The following is a 26,866-nucleotide window of genomic DNA, read 5'->3' as shown; positions in this document are numbered from 1 at the left end:
TTGAGTAGGTTTGCTTTACCCTCATCGCCCTCTATGATTTTACCCAGGTTATTTACTAGACCTATCACAGTAATGGCCTTGTACAAGGCTTCCTAGTCTCAGGAGCATAGTTGATTCTGCCCAGTCCTTCAGCCCACACTATTACCACCTCCAGCCTCAAATTTCCCTCTCAACTTCAAAATATGTCTGTATATATCCTCATCTTCTTCCTTCTAGACTATTTACAATTGGTGTGGCCTCCAGTCAGACACTCTTCATAATCTTTTAATCCATCACACTGCAACCTGGTTCTTCTGCTTCTCCCACCACTTTGATCGCAAGGTGGCTGTGCAAGCTTCTTTCTTTTCTTTGGAAGCACTGAATTACTCACACATATTATGCAGAAATCGTACTAGAGTTGAGACTGGGAAAAACAGGATAAGGAAACTTGGCACTTCCAAGAGTTAAAACTTGTTTTTCTCTATTGCAACTTCATTAAACGTTACATGCATTGCACCCTTAGAACCTCTGCTGCGTTTATTCCACACCATCTCCGCCACGGCCACTCCCCCACATACATTCGGACGGTAAGACGCACCCCCCACTTTCCTCCAAAGTTTTTGAGGAGGAAAGTGCGTCTTATAGTCTGAAAAATATGGTAAATGTCAAGTTGGGAATACTCCTTTGATTTCTTAGCTGCTCTTAATTTTTTTTTTAACTTCACCATTTTTGATTATGAATCCTCCTTGAGATACTGACTAGTATTTACTAATGTACACCTAACATCCCTTCTTTTGCAGTCAGTATATCTCTGGAGCGGTCTGTAAAGACAGGAAATTTATAGTATACCAAGCAGCGTGCAACCAAATATTCATGTGTTCTGTGAACAATTAGAAAAACCATGAAAGCAGTATTTTCTTGAAATTGTGATTTTTTTTATTTTAATATAAAATACATACAAAAGTGCCATTTCCTGGCAATGTTACACAAGTGTAAAGCCCATAAGCACTTATGTCAGTGAGATATAATGCAATGCTCGGCAGATGAAGTTAATCAGTATTCTTTTATTCACAAACGACACATTCAGATTGAGTGAACATGTTTCAGTCGTACGACCGGCATCAGAGACTGATGCCAAGCTTACAGAATGTAGAATTAGTCTAGAAAAGCAGTGTATGGCAATGCATTGCAAATGGTAGAGCGCTCTACTACTTACACTGTGCTTTTCCAAATTAATTCTACATTCTGCAAGCTTGGCATCAAGTGTCTGATGAAGGTCACAAGATATGGGCCATTTCAAAATATAAAAGAATAGTCCCATTTTGGTGAGCAAGCGTGCAGAACATTGCATTATATACAGGATTGGGCACCTACCTGCCGCACCTCAGCTCTTGTTAACCAAAGTGCTGACGTTAAATCGGTCACATCCACACAATGGAGTCAGCGTCAACGCCTACCTATGATTAGCATGTGTATAAGTCAGTGGTGAATATACATGAAATCATGTAATGTATCGTTCAGAGAAAGGGCAATTTCCTCAGCTTCCACTGACCTATAGTACATCTTTCCCTGCCTGCAGGTTCTCTAACTGTTCTGAAACTTACTCCCTTCTTTAAGGCCTCATTCAGACATGTTTTTCAGGTACTGGCTCTGTGTTTTTTCACAGATAGAACACGTACTCCTTATCATCTATAAAGTTGTTCACATGTCCATAGTTTTTGCAAAACAAGTGTCCGCAAAGAAATAATATGGATAAGTCAGTTTTCAATCTGAGACCCAAATTAAAATTACCCATACAAGTCTATGGGTGCTTGAAAAATCGCTGACAACACACATTGCCAGCCACGTGAAATCCATTTTTAACATTGCAATGGGTAGGAGAGAAGCTTTGTAATTTTTTCTTTTCCATATGAGAAAATCACCAATTAAATTGATGGTAAGAACAGACATGCTGATCAAACACTGATGAAAGTCATTTGCGTTTTGTATATGAGAAAAATCACATCTGAACAAGGCATTAATCTGTAGTAAAGGAAATAGGGTTTTATATGACTGTACTGGTTGGACATTAGAGCTGCCCTCAACCTTCAATAAGAGAAATGCAACTCATGTGGATCCACAACCCACAGGGTGCTCAGCTAATGCAGTACCAGCTTCTAGCTTGGTTTTAACAAGGTATGCAACAGCTGGCTCAAATTTAACATGTTTTTTTTGGCATGACAGATCCTCTATGACATGTATAATACTAAAAATTATCCAAAGTTTGAAATGTAGCTTACTTATAGAATGTGAAATGAGGAATAACCATGTAAAATAGTGTTTTATAGAACAAATATTCAAAAACATAAAATGTTCATCCATATCAGGAGCCGGGGTGTTGTGTACCGGGCAAACTCAGTGCAAAAGGAGATGTCATCTCAGCAGCACACACAAGCATTGGTTTATTTCTTTTTGGAAGGTGTTTCTGGAAGAGGGTCCGGCGTCTCATTTTCTTTGCTAACTTTCTTCACTTTGGCCTTGCTTTTGGAGGAGGTAAAAGTCAGTGTGGACTTGTTAAATTCCAGTGCAAAAACCCCGACATCTCCATCAAAGCGGTTTTTAGACACCTGTAAATGTCTCTTCCCTTGGCCACTAACCAGCTTCCGGTCTTGCAGGATGAGAACATTATCAGCTTCTTGGCTGGCCTAGAATCATGGAAAAAAAAGAACACTCCTAGGTCATCTGAACATCTCACGTTAATTATTTATTTATTTTTATATAAGAAACTGTAGCAAAACACTGTTTGGCAATATATACAAATGTTATGCCAATATAGGTGTTAGATATTATTCTAAAAAGAGAGGATCAGATACTAGGCCATTGCCATAGGCACTCATGTACCTCAAAGTAGGGCTGGACAATTAATCAGATTTGACTAGCCATTTCAAATTTCCAACAACTCTGATTTTGCAATGAGTCGAAAACTTTATTTTAACTCCCCACCCCGCCATGGCATGAACTTTTAATCACTGCAGCTCTATGTGACAGGGCAATCCAGGAAGAAGCAAGGAGCAGAAGGAGGTTTTATAAGTTAACTCCATCTCCACTTTCTAGCCGGGCCATCTTAATAGTAGTCTCCCTGTTACCCTTCACCTCATGGCTCCATTCTATATCCAAGTCATTGCTTTTGATCACCAGCCTCATGCAGGGAACCAGTGCCATGTTCAACTACTCAGTCTCTGAAGCTCCAACTTTTCATTAAAATGCTTGGATGAAATCAACAAGAGATTGGAGAGGTGGGGAGGGGAGCACAGGACACAGGGTCTCCCTTCCATCCACTTGAGTATCAGCCACTGTATGTGCAGATTCCTGGCCTTACAAATCCAGTTATATGGAATAGAGAACAGATCACCCTACTATACATCATTTTACAGTCTAAAGACCCATAATATTCGATATACTGAGAGCAGTGGTGTCCCTCATAGCTAGTGCAATATATATACTGATCAGCCCTTTACAAGTTGAGCACTGTTGATACCCGAGGTTCGTAATTATGTTTCTCACTTATTGTAGGAACAGAGAAACCTAAGTCATGAAGATGCACAGATCTGTTTCACAATGAATGCAAGTAACTCTACATGCTGCAAGTTTTTCAGACAACGTAAGACACCACATTGGAATCCAATAGGACACCATTATAATCAATGGGGACTTCTAGTGCCATTTGCACCCCTTTTATATCAGATTCATGCATGAATTCCGTTTCTCTGTTCCTAGAACAGGAGTAAAAAAAACAATTGCGAAACACAGAAGGTGACTGGGCACAGATGACTTTTGGGTCATGAGCAAATTTTCCCACATTAAAGTATGTGTAATTAAAAAAAAAAAAAAAACAAAAAAAAAAAACACCTAGCATGCCATATTCTGATCCCTTTTCTTGACAAAACATTGCTTGTTTTATCTCCGGCAGCGCCTACACAGGTTCGCAATGCTGAGCAGCGCAAACATCTGAAAGTTGAGAAGTCAAAGAATTCAGATGTTCGTGTTAACCCATCTTAAAGGTGATGATATAGACCTGCCCCTTGGGTACTGATGATTAGTATAAAGTACGGAATAGCTGTCTTTACAAATCTTTTTGGCATTTGGCACATATATACAGGGTATATGTGCCAGTATATATATTTTTTTTTTTTATAGCTGTACTGAGAGAAATAGTGGCCTATACTTTACAGCAGAGGCATTCCACAAAGAAACATGTACGTGTGATACACTGGCCCTTCAGGAAAATGTGTAATTGCATGTGAACTAGGCAAATAAGTACCTACAGGGAATGATCTTTCATTCCTTTTCCCATAGATCTTGCTGTGTGGCGTCTATTTAGCTCTGCTTCATTCAGGCACAGCGGTGATTTGTGACTAGTTAAGCTTCTGTGCCTTAGGGAGTCAGATACATTCTGTCCCAACATTGGCTCAGGCGGCCATTCCATTACTGATACTGAACACTTCTCTACTTGTGGACAGCTGACAAATGAAAGATGGAATAATGCAAAGTGACAAGTGAGAACTAGGAGGTCAGGAATGGATTATCAACTTACTTTTGCAGAGCCAAAAATAGAGGAAGTTTGTAATTCCTTGTCATCATCTTCTTTCCGGGGATGAATGACCAAAGTCACATGGCAGCCATTTTCAGTGGCAAATTTCCTAAATGCCCCAATAATGTGGTCCTGCACTGCAAATCTGAATAAGAAATGAAATAAGTCCCACCTTTGCATTATACAGGCACAGATATATCTAAAAAGTGACCTTTTTACCGGAGTGCGGAAACGGTCATTGCCATGGAAGAAAGCTTTCGGAGTAGCCCATTTCATGATTGTCAGGTTGTTCGCTCTTACTTTACGATGCAAGGACAGCACAGTGTGGGGACAACCAGCTATTGTCCTTTAGCTGATCAGAGCAGTCAGAACACACTGGACATGAGGCAGATTTAAGAAAACTGTCTAACAGAGAAAGTCTTTTCTTGCCAATATCAACCAATCACAGAGCAAATAATTTAGAGTACTGTCAGAAATTAAAGCAGCTCTTTGATTGGTTTCTGGGAAAACAAAACAGTTTTTCTTTTAGACACTTTTAAAAAGTTTCCCCCAAAGTCTGATTTTGGTGCACAAAGGAGCACTCCCCAGCCTGTCCGGGCAGCGATTGGCAGGTGGCTGCTTTGCATTAGGGTAGGCTCACATGACTGATTTCTCCACATATGTGAAAATGGACCGATTATTCTGATCAGACTTTGATTAGAGCGACATCAGTTTCTCGCACATTAAACAAAAAAAAAAAAAAATTTTCTCCACCTTGTCCTTTCTGTCAGAGTGTGGTGCAATGCATTTTGTGGACCAATAGACTTACATTATCAATTTTTATCAGAACACTTAGATCAAAATTGGACATGTCACCGATGCACAGCCCCAGAGAATATACAGGTGCATCTCACTAAATTAGAATATCAAAAAGTTAATTTCAGTTCTTCAATACAAAAGTGAAACTCATATATTATATAGAGTCATTACAAACAGAGTGATCTATTTCAAGTGTTTATTTCTGTTAATGTTGATGATTATGGCTTACAGCCAATGAAAACACAAAAGTCATTATCTCAGTAAATTAGAATACTTTATAACAGCTTGAAAAAGGTTTTTAAAATCCGAAATGTTGGCCTACTGAAATGTATTTTCAGTAAATGCACTCAATATTCGGGGCTCCTTTTGATCAAAATTGGACATGTCACCAATGCACAGTCCCAGAGAATATAAGTACCAGTGCCATCCGTGAAAACCATATAACATACTCGTACGAGAAAATCTGTGTGCACAATCCTTCCTGTTAAGATGGTGAAGAAAGTACTGCACTCATGAATCTGTCAGTCTCAAATTATTGAGAAGAACAGACCACCCCCTATACTATGATGTCCAACATTCTAGTGACAAATCCATTGTACAATAGAAGTCACCATTCATTGCGTTTTGAGAACCTTTAGAATACAATACGAGTCCATTACATCCAAAGCAGAATAGGTTCAGGAAGACTGGCAGTTATTATGCTAGCGGAAAACAAAATTACTATTTTTTTTTTTTAGCCACGTGAATACTCTAACAGTCTTTTTCTATTCCATACCATCAGAATTTGCAGAATTTCAGTTAGAAGGAATGTTAGAATATAAAGTGGACCAGTTGGCTTCTTGACATATCAATCATAGTGTATGGTAACACCCAATTGTTAATGTACACTGCTCAAAAAAATAAAGGGAACACTCAAATAACACATCCTAGATCTGAATGAATGAAATATTCTCATTGAATACTTTGTTCTGTACAAAGCTGAATGTGCTGACAGCAAAATCACACAAAAATCATCAATGGAAATCAAATTTATTAACCAATGGAGGCCTGGATTTGGAGTCACCCCCAAAATTAAAGTGGAAAAACACACTACAGGCTGATCCAACTTTGATGTAATGTCCTTAAAACAAGTCAAAATGAGGCTCAGTATTGTGTGTGGCCTCCACGTGCCTGTATGACCTCCCTACAATGCCTGGGCATGCTCCTGATGAGGTTGCGGATGGTCTCCTGTGGGATCTCCTCCCAGATCTGGACTAAAGCATCCGCCAACTCCTGTACAGTCTGTGGTGCAGCGTGATGTTGGTGGATGGATCGAGAAATGATGTCCCAGATGTGCTCAATGGGATTCAGGTCTGGGGAACCGGCGGGCCAATCCATAGCTTCAATGCAGGCAGCAGATCGCTCTCCACGGCGTCTCCAGACTGTCACATGTGCTTAGTGTGAACCTGCTTTCATCTATGAAGAGCACAGGGCGCCAGTGGCGACTTTGCCAATCCTGGTGTTCTGTGGCAAATGCCAAGCATCCTGCATGATGTTGGGCTGTGAGCACAACCCCCATCTGTGGACGTCGGGCCCGCATACCACCCTCATGGAGTCGGTTTCTAACCATTTGCACAAAGGCAGAGGTAGCGGTCCTGCTGCTGGGTTGTTGCCCTCCTACAGCCCCCTCCACGTCTCCTGGTGTACTGACCTGTCTCCTGGTAGCGCCTCCAGCCTCTGGACACTACGCTGACGGACACAGCAAACCTTCTTGCCACAGCTCGCATTGATGTGCCATCCTGGAGGAGATCCCACAGGAGACCATCCGCTACCTCATCAGGAGCATGCCCAGGCGTTGTAGGGAGATCATACAGGCACGTGGAGGCCACACACAAAACTGAGCCTCATTTTGACTTGTTTCAAGGACATTACATCAAAGTTGGATCAGCCTGTAGTGTGTTTTTCCACTTTAATTTTGGGGGTGACTGTAAATCCAGGCCTCCATTGGTTAATAAATTTGATTTCCATTGATTATTTTTGTGTGATTTTGTTGTCAGCACATTCAACTTTGTACAGAACAAAGTATTCAATGAGAATATTTCATTCATTCAGATCTAGGATGTGTTATTTGAGTGTTCCCTTTATTTTTTTGAGAAGTGTATTAAAACATATTTCAGGAGGAACAATAAAGCAATGGCACAATGCAGAATTCTGCAAAAAATAAATAAAAAAAGCTCCAGAATTGCTATTGTCTGGGAAAGGGAAAGTCATAAAGAGACGGCAACTATTTAAAATGGAGAGGGACATTTAAGAAAAAGCAATGCAAGTCAAGAAAATACATGGTCATGGAATAAAGTGTCTGATGTCAGCAGAACGTGTAAAGAAATGGATAAGACTACAAGTTTTATAATATGGCATTCACCACCTTGTCACCAAGTCTAAAGTGGCCAGATTTTGCTCTTATTTTATTCCCACTGCTCCCCTGAGTCTTGCATTTTGTATTTATTTTTGTTTTTTAACCCGCCATACAGTTTCAGAGATATAGGCCTTTAGAGCTGATTTTTAATGGTCTTTCCAAGGGGGCAGGTCTATTGGATGCTCTGCATAATTACTTTGTGAGCCATGCCTCTTTGGAAAAGATCATAAAAATTAGCACTACATAAAGACCCCCATATCTCTGGAGCCGTTTGGCGTATTTTAAGGTTAATTTTCCATGATGAGTTTTTGGAGAGTTTTTAACATTGTGCATTTTCTTCTCGGGAAAAACGCAGCATCTTACAGTTTCAGCTATGTGGACGGGATTATAGAAATCTCATGCCCACTGATTTTCTTTTACTCAGGGTAAACTGACCTGTGATGTGTTTGAAATCCACAACATATTAGCTTAACTTGGGGGTACGTCGAGTTTTGTGTGTGGATTTTCACCATAGAATTACATTAGATGTGAAAAATCTGAAGGTATAAACCATATATGCTTTAAAAGTGTGTTTCCGATTTGGAATCCACACATGACTATTAATAAAGTTTTGAAAAAGCAAAATATCAGTATAAAAAACAAAGTAGTTTTATGTAAAACATGACATACCAAAGAGACAAAAACCACAACATCAATAATGCTATAAACGGCATGTAAAAAACCCACTCAAAAATGCAATGAAGAAAAACACAAGCAACCTAATAGGTGCAGAATCTTAAACATTAAAAACCTCACAGCAGCCTAAAATAAAAGGAAAAAAAAACCTGCATAATCATGGGAGCAGCATGAATAAAACAGGAGCAAAAAAACTGCCACTTCTGACCTGGAACAGGTCCTCTAGGAGTTGAACAAACTAAGCAGAATTTGCAAGACAGATGAAGGAGAAAATACTCAGAATAGGAAATAGCCATATAGGCATTACTATATAACTAGGCACTTTGGCCTTTGGGAAAGCTGTGCGACTACTGTGGAGGAAGCTGTAAAAAGAAAATCAACCCAATATAGTGCGTTACAACTATATGGATTTTTATAAGAGTTTTTTTTAAAAGAGGGGAATGTTCATAATTCATCAAAATGATATTTGTGACATGTTCCAAAGACAATTTTTGTACCAAACTAATAATGCAACATGTGATAACTTGTCCTTACTTATCTGAAAAGAGATGCTCCTGGCCCATCATGAACTGCAGATTATCGATGAGAACGTGGTTAATGTCGTACATATACACCGCGTGCTGCATGGTTGTAATCACAGACCTAAATGGGGTGGAAAAGAAATTTAAAAAATGAGACTTATCTACTGTGTTTTAAAGGGACTCTGCCAGCACAGAATGACTGATCAAACTAAGTCGCCGCTCGGTGCTTCACGGCGGGGCCAATCATTTATATTCCCACATATTAGTTTTCACTCAATCTCCACCCCCCTCTCTTCTTTGATTGACAGCTCTGGCTTCATAGAGCCAGATAAGGGTGGAGATAGATGGAAACCAAGCAGGTGGGAAGGTACACACTGAAATGATAGGCCCCGCCGTGATGCACAGAGTGCCTGTACTTGGCTTGAACAGTCATTTTGTGCTGACAGAGTCCCTTCATTGTCATTTATTTAGCATCTTTTTGCATTCTTACACCAGGTTTTTTTTTTTTTTGCATAAATGCCAACAGGAAGTGCAGCTATATTGCTTGTCATCTCTGAATTTTCTTCCCAGGAATTACAGATATGCTGTGTCTCATTTAGCTATTTTTCACATTTTTTAATTATATCTTTTTACAACAATAAAGGGCCACCCCATCACCCTTATCTTTTCCCCCTCGACGATCCTGAGACCCATGTTCTGCAGCCCCATCTTGAATGAAGTGGAGGTGAATATGCTCAACCTCCACCTCATTTATGGTGTAAGGGACTGCCAGTGATAGCTGAGCACTGTCCTCAACGGTCCCATAGACAATGAAAAAAGTTGAGGTTGAGCAGGCGTATGTGTGCTCCATCCAGGATTTTGTTTTATTTTTTTTTCCTTTTCCTACTTTATTTTTTTTCTGAGATTGTGCCCCCTCATAAGGTCATAAAAGAACTTTGAGGAAATTTAAATGTTTAATGTAATTGCAGATTTCTCATGTTACTGGGGCTGGCATATTATTCCCAGTTACAGGACAAATTCAGCTTCTTTATTACACTGCCCTTATGATCTGGGTCTACTAAAACCCAGCAGCATCAACTCCCTGCTGATACCCAGCAATCACATGATTTCTAGGATGGGAGGAGGAAGAGATATTAGCGCTTCCAAAACGGTCTACACAAAGATCATTCAGTGATGAGCATTAAGCAATCAAGAAGGCAGAGATAGTGATAAACCATCTCTACCTTCTCTTTGGGGAGCGTCTTTGAAAGCTAGCTCCTACCTCTAGCCATGCAGCCTCTGACTATGCAGTGGTATTCTAAAATGTCCTTGCAGAGTCACATGCAGACTGGACAGACGCTAGGTGATCAGCAAGCAGTGGAAGGGGTATCCCCATCTCCAAGATCCTATCTCAATATGTAGTAGGTGTAATGATAATAATAATATTAGCAAATCCCTCCAATTAGAAATGCAGTACAGTTTTTCTGATTCGCTATGTCTCTTTCCTCATGTGTAGGCATCGCAGGACCTTGGGTATACATGGTTATGACCACTGATCTAGTGAGTTAGCTAGTTGCTAGTGGCCATAACCATGGATACCCAAGATCCTGCAATGCCTGCACGTAAGGAAAGAGACATAGCGAGTCAGAAAAACTGTACTGCATTTCTAATTGGAGGTAAATGCTAATATTATTACACATACTACATATTGGGATAGAATCTTGGAGATGGGAATACCCCTTTAAACAGATATGGTAAAATTAAAACTTTGCTGTGATTGGTTGTTTTTCTTTTAGACAGTTTACATTAGCCTGCCCCAATGTGCTTTGTGTGCAAGAACTGTTCTAACAATAGTGTCAGTGTTGCCTATAGCAACCAAATTATCGCTTGCAATTATGTTAAGAGAAATCAAAAACTGATGGATGCTATAGGCGAGACTCATTTGTTTGCACTTTTTTTTTAAATTATTAATAAAGGCCCTACTTGTACCCCTCCATTTATTTTTGTACATGTCAAGTTGCTGATAACTTACTTTATATTTTGCTCCCCATGAAAAGTCATGAAGAAAAGAGGCAGCTCTTCAAACTGATCTGCCCACTCGTCGTACTTGTCTAGCTGCTCCTCCAAACGCAGCAGAGAGAACTGGGTCAGCATTACTCTCGCCAGGCGGATATTGTTCAGTTCAAAACTCCCCCATAAGGTGTTAACCCCCTGCATACACAAGTCCAGAGCATATTCACTGATGAAAGTCGTTTTTCCACTGCCAGTTGGGCCTAAAATAAAGCAGAAAAACAGAAAACTAAAAAAGAAGGGTAATACAGGGCTAGCAAATCCAAGTAGCTACATGGCCAAAGTACCTAGAAAACAGAACTGATGTGAATCAGAGTTTCCTGGGTTAATACAATGAATTTGCACATTTTAAAAATCATTCCTAAAATTTACAAGCACCAAGTGTTATAATATAAATTAAATGTGTTGTCCAGTTCGTTAAGAAATAGATCCAAATAGGGCATAAAATAAAAAGTTATACAGTTTTTTAAAGATATGACACCATTGGGGGATTTTTTGTTACTTAAATGCATGTATTTTGGCATACAAACTATTTTTGCATTTAGGTTTTGTTAAAACTTTTGCAGTTTGCCCTCTATAGCCACGGTGTTGTACTGTCTATTGCTGGCTGCAGAAAAGTTAAAAGTAGTCAATCAGCTCAGAATGACTGTTCAAACCAAGTACAACCACTCGGTGCACCCTTGGCATGGCCAAAAAGTTCAGTGCACCTTTCCACCCATCTCCACCCTTCTCTGGCTCAATAAAACCAAAGCTGTCAATGCACATATATGGGGTGGGGGACTAAGATTCATCAGTCAACTCTGTCTGACAGGTAGCTTGTAACGCTTACCTGTCTTTTTCTGTGTTCTTATGTGTTGATTAAGGCTATGTGCCCACGTTGCGGAACTGAAGCATATTTTTTACGCTTCTCCCTGGTGGGAAAATCGCATGCGGATTTTACATGCGGTTTTCCCGCCAGGTAGAAGCGTTTGTGAGGCGTCTTTGCGTGCATTTCCGCATGCGGGTTATCAAGCACTTCTCCAAGTGATTTAAGCATCACTTGGAAAAGTGCTTGACAACTTGTTCACACTATGTAAATCCATGCAACCGGCATGGATTTATATAGTGTGACCAAGTAATAGTTAAAAAAAAAAAGAATCAGAATGGTAAAAAATAAAAAAATAAAGTTTATACTCACCTACCGATGCATTCTCTGCCCCGTCCGGAGTCTTGAGCGGCTCACGCTGTTGTGTGCAGGACCTGCGGTGACGTCATTGAGTCATGTGATGGGTCAATGACGTGGCAGGTCCTTCACACAACAGCGGGAAAACACCTGGAAAACATCAGAAGATAAGTATAAACTTTATTTTTTCTTTTTTTTACAGGTTCTTTGGTACCCAGGTCTGGATGAGAGTCTCCTCTGATCCAGACTTGGGTACCATCCGCACATTGATTCCGCTGCGCTTCCGCAAAATTAATGAACATGCTGCGGATTTTTGACCGCAGCATATACACTGCGGAAAAATCCGCAGCATGGGCACTGACATTGCGGAATGCCATTGGGGACCATGGGGTGCGGATATACATGCGTTTTACAAGCGTTTACGCTGCGGAAATTGCGCAGCATATACGCTTGTAATACGCAACGTGGGCACGCAGCCTAATGACCACAGAATGCATCAAAGTTAAAGCACCACTCCAGTGGGTTTTTTATTGCACCACTGGAGTGGTGCTTATAATACAATTTCCCTGCCCCTTGTCTGATACTCACCTGCCGCCATCTTCATCCAGCGTTGCTCCGGTTGGTCTCTGGTGAAGTGACCAGCAGGCTGCTCCAGTGTTTCATGGAACTGCGCATAGGTCACTTTTCAATACAAGTCTATGAGAGCCCTGTTCTGGCTCTCATAGACTTGTATTGAGAGCTTGTGATATAGCTTCTGACTTCCGGCAAGTCAGAAACAGCGGTCACAAGATGGCGCTGTGGGACAGGAGCGGCAACGAAAAAATCCATTAAGATACTGGAAGGCGAGTATGTGACCAGGGGACTTATATTTAAATTGCCACTGCAGCGCTGGAAAAAAAAAAAACAAAAACACTGGAGTGGTGCTGGTAAACTTTTTGGTCACAAGCCAGCAGAGAGGAGCTCAGAAAAAGATATTTAAATTTACAAATTAGATGACTGATGGATTCTCGGTTAATTAGGCATCAAGCCATGTGCAGGGAAATAAAGAGCCTGTAAAGGCAAAATGATGCAAAGGTGTTAAAACCAAACTGTAAAATGTCTTTCAGCCAAAAAATGCATGCATTTCAGCAAAACATATTTAATGTTGTGTTTCCACTAACTAATAGTACACATGAAAATAAGAAACTTTATAATATATCTAATCAGAAAAATCTGCTCCTTTCTCCTCATTCATTCTCAAAATTAACAATTCACTGGTAAAATCTGTATTCAGCGAATACAGATTTTCCTATTACTGGTTTAGGATATGACAATTGGTGCTCATGAAGTTCTATGGAGAATTGTGCCTTGTTCCAGGAGAACTTGCAACAGAAAGTCTCTATCAGCTTCTAGATCCTACTTTCACCAACTGTCATCTCCTATCTCGGTAATGGTAAAATCTATCTTTACTGAAAACAGATTTTACACCTGAATTGAGAGTGACAGATCAATCCTGGAGGAGAAAGAAGCAGATTTCTCTGGGATATATTAAAGTTTCTTAATTTCATGTGTACTAATGATTTAGGATTTATAAGTTTTGAGGGAACCGGTCATGTGAAAAATCGCTATTAACCTGCAGATATGGGGTTATTCTGCAGGTTAATAGCGTTCTGAACCTGCCCAGGGCCAGCACAAAGAGCCCTACTGCTGGGAGGAAACAAACGTTATCCCTCCTGGTAGCATTCGGTTTTCAGTCACCGCTCTGTGTCTAGAGAGTGGTGGCTGTAACCGCATCCCCATCACAGACTGACAGTCAGCCCTAATGCTGAGCAAGCTGTCAGTCAGGGCCTGGGGAAGGGGGTTGTTTACAGCTGCTGCTCTCCATGCACAGAGCAGTGACTGAAACCGCGCAAGTGTCACCCACGTGACTGAAACCTGAAAGCTACCGGTAGGAGTAAAGTTAACTTCCTCCGGACAGCGGAGCTACAAGTGCCGGAGCCGCCCCTGAGACTGGGCAGGTTCAGAACGCTATTAACCTGTAGATTAATAGCATTTTTTTCATGTGACAGGTTCCCTTTAAACGAGTTACTCTTTACATAAATAATACATTTTGCCCTTAGTGTTCCAAGAATATGCTACAGGGGTGCAAGTAAACAGTGAAGGCAGTAATGGAGTTTGAGGTTACAAAATATTACGAGATCATCATGTTCCTGCTTAAAATCAGAATTCCCTCTTTTGAGGGTGGTGCCCTGCTTCTCATCCTCCCCAAAGAATTTTAATCCAGCCATGTCATTATATGCATTTACTCTAGCACTACAACAACCATCCTTGCCTATGAAAACACAGATCCCTAGAGCTTTACCTGTAAATACGGTCAGTTCCCCATTCCGGTGGCCTTTAAGTAGCTTGTTCAGTTCAGGAAATCGTGTCCATTTCACCCCTGCAACCTGCTCTATATTTTCCAGCTGGCTAAACACATCGTTCCTCAGTTGACGGAATGAAATTATGGACTTGTGGCTGGCTGGAAGAGAAGTCTTGAGGAGCTTATTTAGGTTAAGCCCAAGATTTAACCCTTTCAGTGGGCTCGGCTGTTTATCCCCAGGCCTTATAAGAGAGCATCTCTTGATGCTTAATTTCCGAGCGAACAATTTGGAGGCTTCCCAAGCGCGCAAGTCATCACCAAGCCACAGGGTGATGCGCTTAAACTGCTCCAGATAAGGCAAAAGAACAGGGGGCAAACAATTTATTCCACGTGGCAGAGATACGGTCGTTACACCCGTGGCTTGGTGTACAGCTAGACTATCCACTTCTTGGCTAGTGATCACCACCTCTGTGTCCTTCTTACCCATTACTGTAATGCCAAATAGGTTATGGTAATGAGAAGGGCCGGGGTAAACCGTCTCAATGTAACTGACTACATCTGCCTGACACACGGCGGACAGCAACTTTAACCCTTTCATGGTAAGATCTCGCGGGTTGTACCACGGGAACACTAGACTTTTGGTAGGTTGGAAACACTTCACCCCAAACTTCTTCAGGGTATTGTTGGTTATTTTTGAGATGTTAAACATGGCTTTAATCAGCTGAGCATCCTCGTCCTCCAGATCGTGGAGCCATACCGCCTTATTCCAGATCCGGCTGATCTCCAGGTTGGTCAGCTGCCTTTCTCCATCCTCACAGTCGCTGTCCTCCAGGTAACTGGCCATGGTGTCAGGGCTGAGGAAGGAGCAGCCCTCCTTGAGGAGCAGATGCATGCTGTCCTTGAAGTCCTCCCAGGTGCCCTCCAGCAGGGTGTCCTTACACAGGAACCTCCCTGTAGTCTTGTCAATGAACAGCAGGTTGTCTTTGTTAGGGGAGAAGGGGCTGGGGACGTGCAGGCAGCTGTAGCCATCGTGGAAGGAGATGTTGCCGTCTCGGAGATACTGGCGGATCTCTGTGACAGCCACAGGGGCCATGGAGCCATCGAGCATGGAGATGAGATCCTTCTTGAAATGTCTGCGGGAAAATCCAGCGGGGGCGGCGACGCCATGCTTCAGCCGAGCTTGTGTAATGCCACATGGAGGCAGCCGGAGCCCCTGACCGAGACTCACCCTGGGCACGGCCCCTCGCAGCACGGTGCTCAGCCACATGTCTGCCCGCGTCAGGGCGCCGCTGCTCTCACATCATCCCAGGCTCTCAGCCATGTCCGTGCATGTGCAGCACAGGACAGGTCACATGGAGCTGCGCGGGGCCATTATGACAGCTAGCATATGAAAAACCTTGGCGCCCTGACATCACTTCCGGTGTAATGCCCCTGTCTGGGCTGTCAGCGGAAGTACGGGGCCTATTACTGCTGTCTCTCCTAGTGCCTGATAGTGTTTTGCGTTACCGAGGGGGACTTGGTAAATGCCTGCTTGGGGTTCCTTCAGGCATTGCCGTGGTCACGTGTTGGGGTCCTCAGTACAGCGTGCGGAATACACGTGTGGAGTTCCGGAGAGGGCTGCGGCCATAAGTAGTGATGGGGGGATTGGAAAAGAAGAAGGTAGAGTCAGATATGTAACCACTGCATGACTATGTCTGGGATAGTGTATACATGTAGGCCGGGCTGCTCTGTGACCAGCTCTGAGGCTCTCGCTTGGCAATGCCATGTACTCTAGGGATATAGCTATACGTATATGTCCTGTGCTCTGGGGGCACGTGTGTAGATATAGCTATACGTATATGTCCTGTGCTCTGGGGGCACGTGTGTAGATATAGCTATACCTATATGTCCTGTGCTCTGGGGGCACGTGTGTAGATATAGCTATACCTATATGTCCTGTGCTCTGCCGGCACGTGTGTAGATATAGCTATACCTATATGTCCTGTGCTCTGCCGGCACGTGTGTAGATATAGCTATACGTATATGTCCTGTGCTCTGGGGGCACGTGTGTAGATATAGCTATACCTATATGTCCTGTGCTCTGGGGGCACGTGTGTAGATATAGCTATACGTATATGTCCTGTGCTCTGGGGGCACGTGTGTAGATATAGCTATACGTATATGTCCTGTGCTCTGGGGGCACGTGTGTAGATATAGCTATACCTATATGTCCTGTGCTCTGGGGGCACGTGTGTAGATATAGCTATACGTATATGTCCTGTGCTCTGGGGGCACGTGTGTAGATATAGCTATACGTATATGTCCTGTGCTCTGCCGGCACGTGTGTAGATATAGCTATACCTATATGTCCTGTGCTCTGCCGGCACGTGTGTAGATATAGCTATACGTATATGTCCTGTGCTCTGGGGGCACGTGTGTAGATATAGCTATACCTATATGTCCTGTGCTCTGGGGGCACGTGTGTAGATATAGCTATACCTATATGTCCTGTGCTCTGCCGGCACGTGTGTAGATATAGCTATACCTATATGTCCTGTGCTCTGGGGGCAGTGTGTAGATATAGCTATACCTATATGTCCTGTGCTCTGGGGGCAGTGTGTAGATATAGCTATACCTATATGTCCTGTGCTCTGGGGGCACGTGTGTAGATATAGCTATACCTATATGTCCTGTGCTCTGGGGGCACGTGTGTAGATATAGCTATACCTATATGTCCTGTGCTCTGCCGGCACGTGTGTAGATATAGCTATACCTATATGTCCTGTGCTCTGCCGGCACGTGTGTAGATATAGCTATACCTATATGTCCTGTGCTCTGCCGGCACGTGTGTAGATATAGCTATACCTATATGTCCTGTGCTCTGCCGGCACGTGTGTAGATATAGCTATACCTATATGTCCTGTGCTCTGCCGGCACGTGTGTAGATATAGCTATACCTATATGTCCTGTGCTCTGCCGGCACGTGTGTAGATATAGCTATACCTATATGTCCTGTGCTCTGCCGGCACGTGTGTAGATATAGCTATACCTATATGTCCTGTGCTCTGCCGGCACGTGTGTAGATATAGCTATACCTATATGTCCTGTGCTCTGCCGGCACGTGTGTAGATATAGCTATACCTATATGTCCTGTGCTCTGCCGGCACGTGTGTAGACATAGCTATACGTATATGTCCTGTGCTCTGCCGGCACGTGTGTAGACATAGCTATACGTATATGTCCTGTGCTCTGCCGGCACGTGTGTAGATATAGCTATACGTATATGTCCTGTGCTCTGCCGGCACGTGTGTAGATATAGCTATACGTATATGTCCTGTGCTCTGCCGGCACGTGTGTAGATATAGCTATACGTATATGTCCTGTGCTCTGCCGGCACGTGTGTAGATATAGCTATACGTATATGTCCTGTGCTCTGCCGGCACGTGTGTAGCTATAGCTATATGTCCTGTGCTCTGGGGGCACGTGTGTAGCTATACCTATATGTCCTGTGCTCTGGGGGCACATGTGTAGATATAGCTATACCTATATGTCCTGTGCTCTGGGGGCACATGTGTAGATATAGCTATACCTATATGTCCTGTGCTCTGGGGGCACGTGTGTAGATATAGCTATACCTATATGTCCTGTGCTCTGCCGGCACGTGTGTAGATATAGCTATACCTATATGTCCTGTGCTCTGCCGGCACGTGTGTAGATATAGCTATACCTATATGTCCTGTGCTCTGGGGGCACATGTGTAGATATAGCTATACCTATATGCCCTGTGCTCTGGGGGCACGTGTGTAGATATAGCTATACCTATATGTCCTGTGCTCTGGGGGCACGTGTGTAGATATAGCTATACCTATATGTCCTGTGCTCTGCCGGCACGTGTGCAGATATAGCTATACCTATATGTCCTGTGCTCTGCCGGCACGTGTGCAGATATAGCTATACCTATATGTCCTGTGCTCTGGGGGCACGTGTGTAGATATAGCTATACCTATATGTCCTGTGCTCTGCCGGCACGTGTGCAGATATAGCTATACCTATATGTCCTGTGCTCTGGGGGCATACACACGGGGATGGCGCCGCCTAGCCAGTTCCCTAAGATGCTTATTTTTCCTCATACTTATAAACTGATGAGGAGCAATCAAGCTGATGTCCGTTTTTCGCATTGATCTCTTTGGCCCTGTGCTCCCTTTATACTGGTCACATGGGCCGTGTAATATCTATGGGATCTGCTGACGTCTAGGGAGGGATCAGGCTGTCTGTAAGCAGTGCACATATCTGTGTGACGAATCAGTAAAGTACTGCCTATACCAGATGACCTCATAATCCAAAGCGCTTTACAGACATCATCCTCATCACTGTTCCTGTTGGGGCTCGCAATCTAAATTCCACATCCGTATGTGCTTACAGAGTGAGAGGAAACTTACAACCCCTGGCAAAAATTATGCAATCACCTTTCTCGGAGGATGTTCATTCAGTTATTTAATGTTGTTGAAAAAAAGCAGATCACAGACATGGCACAAAACAAAAGTAATTTCATATGGCAACTTTAGGGCTTTAAGAAACACTAAAAGAAATCAAGATTAAAAATGTGGTACTCGGTAAGGGTAATTTTTTTCAGACCAAGCAGAGGGAAAAAATATGGAATCACTCAATTCTGAGGAAAAAATTATGGAATAATGAAAAACAAACATACAAAAGAACACTCCAATACATCACTAGTATTTTGTTGCACCACCTCTGGCTTTAATAACAGCTTGCAGTCTCTGAGGCATGGACTTAATGAGTGACAAACCAGTATTCTTCATCATATCTGGCTCCAACTTTCTCTGATTGCTGTTGCCAGATCAACTTTGCAGGTTGGAGCCTTGTCATGGACCATTATCTTCAACTTCCACCACAGATTTTCAATTGGATTGAGATCCAGACTATTTGCAGGCCATGACATTGACCTTATGGGTCTTCTTTCAAGGAATGTTTTCACAGTTTTTGCTCTATGGCAGGATGCATTATCATCTTGAAAAATGTCATCATCCCCAAACATCCTTTCAATTGATGGGATAAGAAAACTGTCCAAAATATCAATGTAAACTTGGGCATTTATTGAAGATGTAATGACAGCCATCTCCCCAGTGCCTTTACCTGACATGCAGCCCCATATCATCAATGACTGTGGAAATTTTCATGTTCTCTTCATGCAGTCATCTTTATAAATCTCATTGGAACGGCACCAAACAAAAGTTCCAGCATCATCCCCTTGCCCAATGCAGATTCGCGATTCATCACTGAATATGACTTTCATCCAGTCATCCACAGTCCACGATTGCTTTTCCTTAGCCAATTGTAACCTTGTTTTTTTTCTGTTTAGGTGTTAATGATGGCTTATGTTTAGCTTTTCTGTATGTAACTCCCATTTCTTTTAGGCGGTTTCTTACAGTTCGGTCACAGACATTGACTCCAGTTTCCTCCCATTCGTTCCTCATTTGTTTTGTTGTGCATTTCCTGTTTTGGAGACATATTGCTTTAAGTTTCCGGTCTTGACGCTTTGATGTCTTCCTTGGTCTACCAGTATGTTTGCCTTTAACAACCTTCCCATGTTGTTTGTATTTGGTCCAGATTTTAGACACAGCTGACTGTGAACAACCAACATCTTTTGCAACATTGCGTGATGATTTACCTTCTTTTAAGAGTTTTATAATCCTCTCCTTTGTTTCAATTGACATCTCTCCTGTTGGAGCCATAATTCATGTCAGTGCACTTGGTGCAACAGCTCTCCAAGGTGTGATCACTCCTTTTTAGAGGCAGATCTAATTTGATGCAGGTGTTGGTTTTGGAAATGAAAAATTTACAGGGTGATTCCATAATTTTTTCCTCAGAATTGAGTGATTCCATAATTTTTTCCCTCTGCTTGGTCTGAAAAAAATTACCCTTACTGAGTACCACATTGTTAATCTTGATTTCTTTTAGTGTTTCTTAAAGCCCTAAAGTTGCCATATGAAATTACTTCAGTTTTGTGCCATGTCTGTGATCTGCTTTTTTTTCAACAACATTAAACAACTGAATGAACATCCTCCGAGCCCGGTGATTCCATAATTTTTGCCAGGGGTTGTAGAGCCCCAGTGCTGCAAAGTGATAACCAGTGAGCCATTGTGCTTGCCCTAAGCATCCCTGGTTTATATAATAGTAGTTACACATTTTACAAATAAGCTATTCTCAAGCCGCTTTTCTTAGAACTCTGTATTGTGCTGTTCCTCCAATATTCCTCCTAGAAATGTAACTGTGTAGGCATTACCATTCTCGTCAGGTGTCCCTGCACAATGACTCTTTAGTCCTGGTTTCCTGTATTCATTTTTGTCTTTCAGTATGAGAGTGGTTCAGCCACTAACTACATCACAAGAAATAAGGCTCGAAAGAAGCTGCAGCTGAGCCTGCCGGATTTCAGGTAAAAGGCTCTTGTTATCGTCGGTTACTAAAGGATTAATTCAGCTCCTCTCACTTCTGCATCGGGAGGTGAGTGAGGCCGGTGAAGATACTTCTATAGATAGCTGTTGGCTTCCATGCACCAGCAGCAGTTATCGCAACCTGCTACTCCAAGGAATAGGACAAGTGCACAATACCTGATGCGAATGCACGTGAGCCGCAAACAGATATGTGTGGTATGACGTCACCGCCCCGTCACCTCATGATGCAGAAGTGAGCAGAGCCAAATTATTCCTTTTTCTGATGTCTTGGGTATGCACTTTCACGCTATGAGGCTTCTACACTAGGGAGTTAACATATAGAAACTAGTGGAGGCAAAGTGTGGCATTGATGCCCCGAGCAATCGTCTAGATTATATTTTACTTATACCAAGTTAAGAACAAAAAAATCATAACATTTTTATTTATGGTTGTTAAAAAAGTGCATCACCTCCACGCTCCGGCAATTCACATTCTGGCATTGCAATGGTGGTTGGTGTCAGTGGTTTAAGCTTCATCATAAACTGACACATGTCTTTTCCTTTGGCCGTCGCATCCTGTACATCACCCAGCAATCTTGCACAAGGAACCTGTAGATGTGACTTCAGGACAGTGGCAGCTCAGCAGCAATACTCATGATCACTGTAACAGATCAGATTGGAATGGGAACGGGGAACATTTAGTGAAAATAATAGTATGGCCCTTTTATAGTGTTTTCCACTACTTTAGACCCTTTCACAAATAGGACTCACAATCCAATTTCCTTCCACAATCATTTGAAATTTTGGTGTGTGGCAGGAAATGTTAGTTCCTCAAGTAAGCAAACTAAAGATCAGAAAACAAAAAATATATAAAAATGTATGTAGCCTTTAAGTAGTGCTAAACTCTATGTAGCCTATAATTTGTGTGAGAAATGTAAGTAAGCATCCAACCCCAGTGTGTGGTTTCTGGTGTGAGGACACTTTCACGGCACTGTTTTTTTGTGCATTTTTTTATTTTATTTTAAATTAAATAGTTTTTGACATCTATAAATCAGTGAGATATTCTCATGCTTCTTCATTTAGACGTCTCTGCATCTTAAAAGGAATCTATCCTCATGAACCCAAACACAAGAAGAAAGTCAACAAGGGGTCTACAGCACCCCGGACCTTCTATCTGGTGAAGGACATTAAGTTTCTACTGCATGAACCTATTGTGAGGAAGTTCAGAGAATACAAGGTACGTTTTGTAATATCCTGGCCAATTTATTATCATTTTTACACATGTGCTGGAAACAGTCTTAGCATTTACTTAGAAGGATATTGTTATTGGCCGATAGGCGCCATGTCTTCATTTGGAAAGCGCCATCCTCTTGTTTAGTGCAGTCTTTGGCACAGACTAAATACAGGGATCTGGTACAAATCATGGCCTCTATAGTTTACTACCAGATGTTAGAGGAGCCCAAGGGTGATTTAATATTCTCACTCGTTCAGATATATATAATAAAGAAATGATCATGTGGGCAGATTTTTCTTCCTTCCCACTGAGAAACTCCTGAAATGGCAGAGTTCACTTTGTGGATGGACACTGCTACTAGTCCTATGTTTCTCTTTCATATGCCTCTGCTGGTAAAATGTGGTATTACATGGTGGCCAGCTACACAAAAGACTGTTGTACTTGAGCCACCCATGTATGACATGGACAGAGAAGGAGCTGCTCCTGCAGAATAACTTTCCATTTTGGCTTGTGGAGAGGATACTGAATGCGGTGTCTCTCTCTAAAATGGCATGTTGTCGGAGTCAACCCCTTTGAGCTTACGGTCTCGTTGACACTAGTAGACAGCATTAACCAGTTACCATTCCTTATCTTAGAAGGGTTTTCCGCTTTTAAAAAGTGCTCTACAAAAATTGCAGTAATATAAAATAACAAAATTATATAGTGTTTACCCTTACCGGATTCACTCCCAGCTCTCTGCCACTGCTTTTGTCTTTGTTTTGGCTGCATGGTGATGTCATGACAACAGTGCATATCACCACTGCTGCCAATCGCTGAGATCAGCGGCTCCCTCCTTTTAATATAAGCAGTATTATATAAGCAGTACTGCAGCCAAAACAAAGGGGTAGGAGCAGCGGCAGAGACCCAGTGCTGGACCTGGGGAGAGTGAGTGATATCTGATTTATTTTTTTTTTTTATTTTACCTAATTGCCGTCTTTGGGGACCACTTTATAAAAATTTGGAAAACCCCCTTTGGAAATGTAAAATTGCTCCTTTTATTTTCAGGTATTCGTGCGTCGTCTGCGTAAAGCCTATGGGAAAAAGGAATGGGATTCTGTAGACCGAATTAGAGATAACAAACCTACATACAAACTCGACCACATCATCAAGGAGAGGTATGATCGTTTACAGATTTTAGTGCCTGATATAAGATAGTTTTCAAGCAAAAGGCATTCGTCATCTCTCTGCAAGGGGGTAATGGCTGGGACCCCTATAATTACTGGAATGTCCCGAGTCTCCCTTCCTCCTCCGTGCATTGGAGGTTTATTGGAGTGGATTGGCATTCCAAACAATGATATAAAATCTACAGCATTTGTCAGTTTACACTGTAAAAATATTTGAAGTCTTGTACACACTTCTGCTACTGTAAAGCACTGTAATTTTCCAGATGAAAAAGGTTTTAAAGGGGACCTTGCATCACATTCATGCTGCCTGAACCATGGGAAGCATAAATCGGACACTCGCTGCGTAATTGCAGCCAGATATGCAAACGTAGTTTGAAAAGCCAGCCGGGGTGAAAATGTGTTTCAGCTGAATGGTTCGAGACCGGTCACCGTCTGGCTTCTCTCATCCCTTTACAGAGGACTGGCAGGTCTCTTTCTATGTACAGTATGTACATAGGGGGAGAATCTGTCAGACAAAGGGATCGGGGCAGGGAAAAGCGGAGACACACTTCCCAGCTGACTTTTAAAACTATGTTTTCTGACTTTTGTCTGCAAGTTTTATATATTCATTATTTGCTTATTCATCTTCATTTGTGGGGAAAGGGGCATTGAAACAATTTTCTAGTTTTGTAGTTGTGGTCTCAATTGTCCTTGTTTTCAACTTTAAAAATTATTATTTTATCTTTTGAGAGAATAGTGTGCTGTATACTTTTATTATCGCACAATATGTTTGCTTTTATTGTGTGTGTAAGCCTCCTTTAGCTCACATTACAGCCGTTGTTTCTTGAGTCCTATGCCGTATGCAACTGAGCACAATATCTTTACTATATTTGCAGATACCCAACTTTTATTGATGCTCTCCGTGACCTGGATGACGCTCTATCCATGTGCTTTCTTTTTTCTACCTTCCGGCGTACTGGAAAGTGTCATGTTCAGACCATTCAACTTTGCCGTCGCCTTAGTGTAGAATTCCTTAATTATGTAGTTGCTTGCCGTTCTCTACGCAAGGTGAGTTAACTGTCAACACCTTTCAAAAGCTGGAGGAGTTGGATTTGGCTATATGAGTATATATGACTAAATGAAGGTCTCCGTAACATCACCATTGGTCTTACACTAGGTGGCACTAACATATTATTACGAGGGCAGTCAATAAGTAATGCCTCCTATTTTTTTTCTCCTTTTAATTGGCAAGGAATTCAAATGCAATCACATAGGTTGAAAACCACAACATTAACGATTAATTTGTCACTTTTCAATATAATCTCCATCCATTTCCACAGTCTTGGTCCACCGTTTAACAAGGGCATGTATTCCAGCATGGTAAAAAGCATTCTTGGGACCCACCGTGCACAAACTTTTCTGTATCCCAGTTGTCCAATAATTTTCATCACACTGCCTTTACTGAGGCAGATAATGCCACACAATTCATCTGCAGTCACCCGGCGGTCACCACGAATGATGTCATCGACTCGCTGAATGTTGCTTGGAGTCACTGCGGTTACTGGCCTGCCACTCCGCATTTTGTCAGCCAACGGTGATGGCCCTTCAGCTGTGTTACAGCGACGAACCCATCGTCTAACAGTACTGACATCCACTGTTGCATCACCGTACACATTTTTCAGTCTCTCATGAATTCGAATGGGCGTTTCACCGTCTGCATGCAAGAATTCAATCACAGAACGTTGTCTAATATGAACATCGATGTCAGCCATTTTGCAAACGGATACAGTCCTGCCACCTGTTGGTGCAGGAAGTTGCAATTGCTGTGGATTGGAGAAGAAGGTTTGAGGAATTGTGCCAAATTCTAATATTTAACATAACTACCTTATTTAAGGAGAAAAAAATAGGAGGCATTACTTATTGACTGACTCTCGTAGTTCCCTCTCAAGGTTCTCCCCCTTCCACATTCATTTTTGTCCCCCTCCTTGCATTTTCTATCTCTGCCCCACTCCCTATCTCCTTCCGTGCATTCTTGCTCACACTTCCCTCCAGAATTGCTGTGTGGCTGCAAAATAAGCCTAAATCTTCAGCCCTCCACCACCATGCTTGGCAGGTAGTATGTCTGTCTGAGCTGGTGTGCTTTGTTTTTGTTTTCAGCATGTGTTGCACTGTGCATTATGGCCAGACATCTAAAGTTTGGGCTTGTCTGTCTAAAGGACATTGTTCCATATGTTGTGCGGTTTAAGATGCAACGTTGCAAACTTAAGCCATGCTGTCATGTTCTTTTTAGAAAGAGGCTTTTTCCTGGCAACCCTTCCAAACAAGCCATGCTTGCTCAGTCTAGTTCTAATTGTTCCATTGTGGATTTGAAACTTAAAGGGAACCTGACATGCTTCATGCTGCTCAAACAGGCGGCATGTATCAGACACTGGCTGTATGATTTCAGTCAGGCATGTTTGATTCTGAAACGCTATGGCATTTCAGAGAAAATGTATTTTAAAAGCCACCTGTTGCCAATGACTGACATGTCTCTTCCTATACATGCACACAGGGAGAGAGACCAGTTGCTCCAGGAAAGTGGGCAGGGAGAAGCTGTCAAGGTGCAGTCTTTGCTATTGGTCACTGTGCTGCTTGGTCCTTCTGCACCCCTGCAGTGATGTGGGCGCAAGTCTCCCAGGGCTCGTCTGACTCCAGGGTTCTCTAGCAATCAGTGGTCACTATTGGGCTGCTGCCCTCTCACTACTTTCACATGTCCAATAGCAGCTGCTGATTGGCTGCAGGGCTCACATAGCATAACAATGTCATGAAAACTCCGGGTAGACCTTGAACCAACATCATTGAAATGCTGCCAGAATAGGAGATGAATATATGTTTATATTTTACAAGGAGAACTAATTATGTTAAAAATGGGTTGTCCAGGTAATGGACAACCCCTTTAATACTCCAAAATATTTTTCTCGGTATGTGTATTGTACCAAAGTGTTCTCGTTAAACCCACAGCTAAGATCATTGTCTTGTAAAAGTGACTTGTTCTGAGATATTGCTGTAGTAGGATTTTTTTTTAATATGTAGGGTAGATACCTGGTATATGTTTTTCCTCTAGCACATATATCCAGCTTTTTTTTATTATTATTTTTTTTTTTTATATAAACAAACACCACCCATCCTTTTAAAACAGACATAAGCGGTCCGCTGTTCCTTTTCCTTCCTTCTATATCTGTAACCACCCTTTTGCTTTGGTATATTTCATGCACCACTGTACCTTGCCTTTTATTGTTAACTCTGCTTCCCTCCTAGTTATGGCCTATGGGGATCCAGAGCTGTAGGCTACATAATGTTGTCAGACCTTGCAATAACCTGCTGTTAGGCTGTGTGCCCTCGATGCGTTTTTTAAGCGTTTCCGCAGTGGCAATTCCGCCTCAGAAACGCTTAAACGCTTGGTAGAAGGTCTGCCATGTTCCCCAATGATAATCCGCATGTGCTCTGCACATGCTGCGGAAATTTCCGCTACGGATTATCGTTGTCGAAAAATCCGCAGCACTACCAATTATTTTGCGTAAGTGCAGCGTT

At 42.2% G+C, this 26,866-nt stretch overlaps 2 protein-coding genes across 2 annotated transcripts in view; one reads left to right on the top strand and one right to left on the bottom strand.

The window, feature by feature from the left end:
* Positions 1-892: 892 nt before the first annotated feature.
* Positions 893-15,936, bottom strand: TWNK (twinkle mtDNA helicase). The gene is made up of 5 exons (XM_073671170.1): positions 14,491-15,936; positions 10,950-11,190; positions 8,952-9,059; positions 4,553-4,694; positions 893-2,663 (listed from the first exon to the last, which is right to left on the bottom strand). The coding sequence occupies exons 1-5, from the start codon at positions 15,755-15,757 to the stop codon at positions 2,421-2,423; spliced, it is 2,001 nt and encodes a 666-aa protein (XP_073527271.1). The 5' UTR covers positions 15,758-15,936; the 3' UTR covers positions 893-2,420.
* Positions 15,937-15,962: 26 nt separating this feature from the next.
* The window catches only part of PES1 (pescadillo ribosomal biogenesis factor 1), a 33,160-nt gene continuing 22,256 nt past the window's right edge, over positions 15,963-26,866 (top strand). Inside the window, exons 1-5 of the mRNA XM_073671171.1 lie at positions 15,963-16,149; positions 20,844-20,923; positions 22,004-22,157; positions 23,199-23,308; positions 24,193-24,364. Coding sequence (XP_073527272.1) covers positions 16,126-16,149; positions 20,844-20,923; positions 22,004-22,157; positions 23,199-23,308; positions 24,193-24,364 — 540 coding nt within the window. The 5' untranslated portion in view covers positions 15,963-16,125. The remainder of the gene's footprint in view (positions 16,150-20,843; positions 20,924-22,003; positions 22,158-23,198; positions 23,309-24,192; positions 24,365-26,866) is intronic.

Source organism: Phyllobates terribilis, unplaced genomic scaffold, assembly GCF_046119375.1.
Source record: "Phyllobates terribilis strain yellow unplaced genomic scaffold, ASM4611937v1 Scaffold_1__5_contigs__length_1240528914, whole genome shotgun sequence".
In the NCBI taxonomy this organism is placed as follows: Eukaryota; Metazoa; Chordata; class Amphibia; order Anura; family Dendrobatidae; genus Phyllobates; species Phyllobates terribilis.
This window is presented reverse-complemented; position numbering and strand designations above follow the sequence as displayed.

Coding starts and splice junctions, on each gene's coding strand:
- TWNK (XM_073671170.1), bottom strand. CDS start 15,757: ATGTGGCTGAGCACCGTGCTGCGAGGGGCCGTGCCCAGGGTGAGTCTC. Junction 11,191..14,490: donor GGAACTGACCGTATTTACAG/GTAAAGCTCTAG, acceptor GCTTTATTTTAG/GCCCAACTGGCAGTGGAAAA. Junction 2,664..4,552: donor CTATTTTTGGCTCTGCAAAA/GTAAGTTGATAA, acceptor CCATGATTCTAG/GCCAGCCAAGAAGCTGATAA.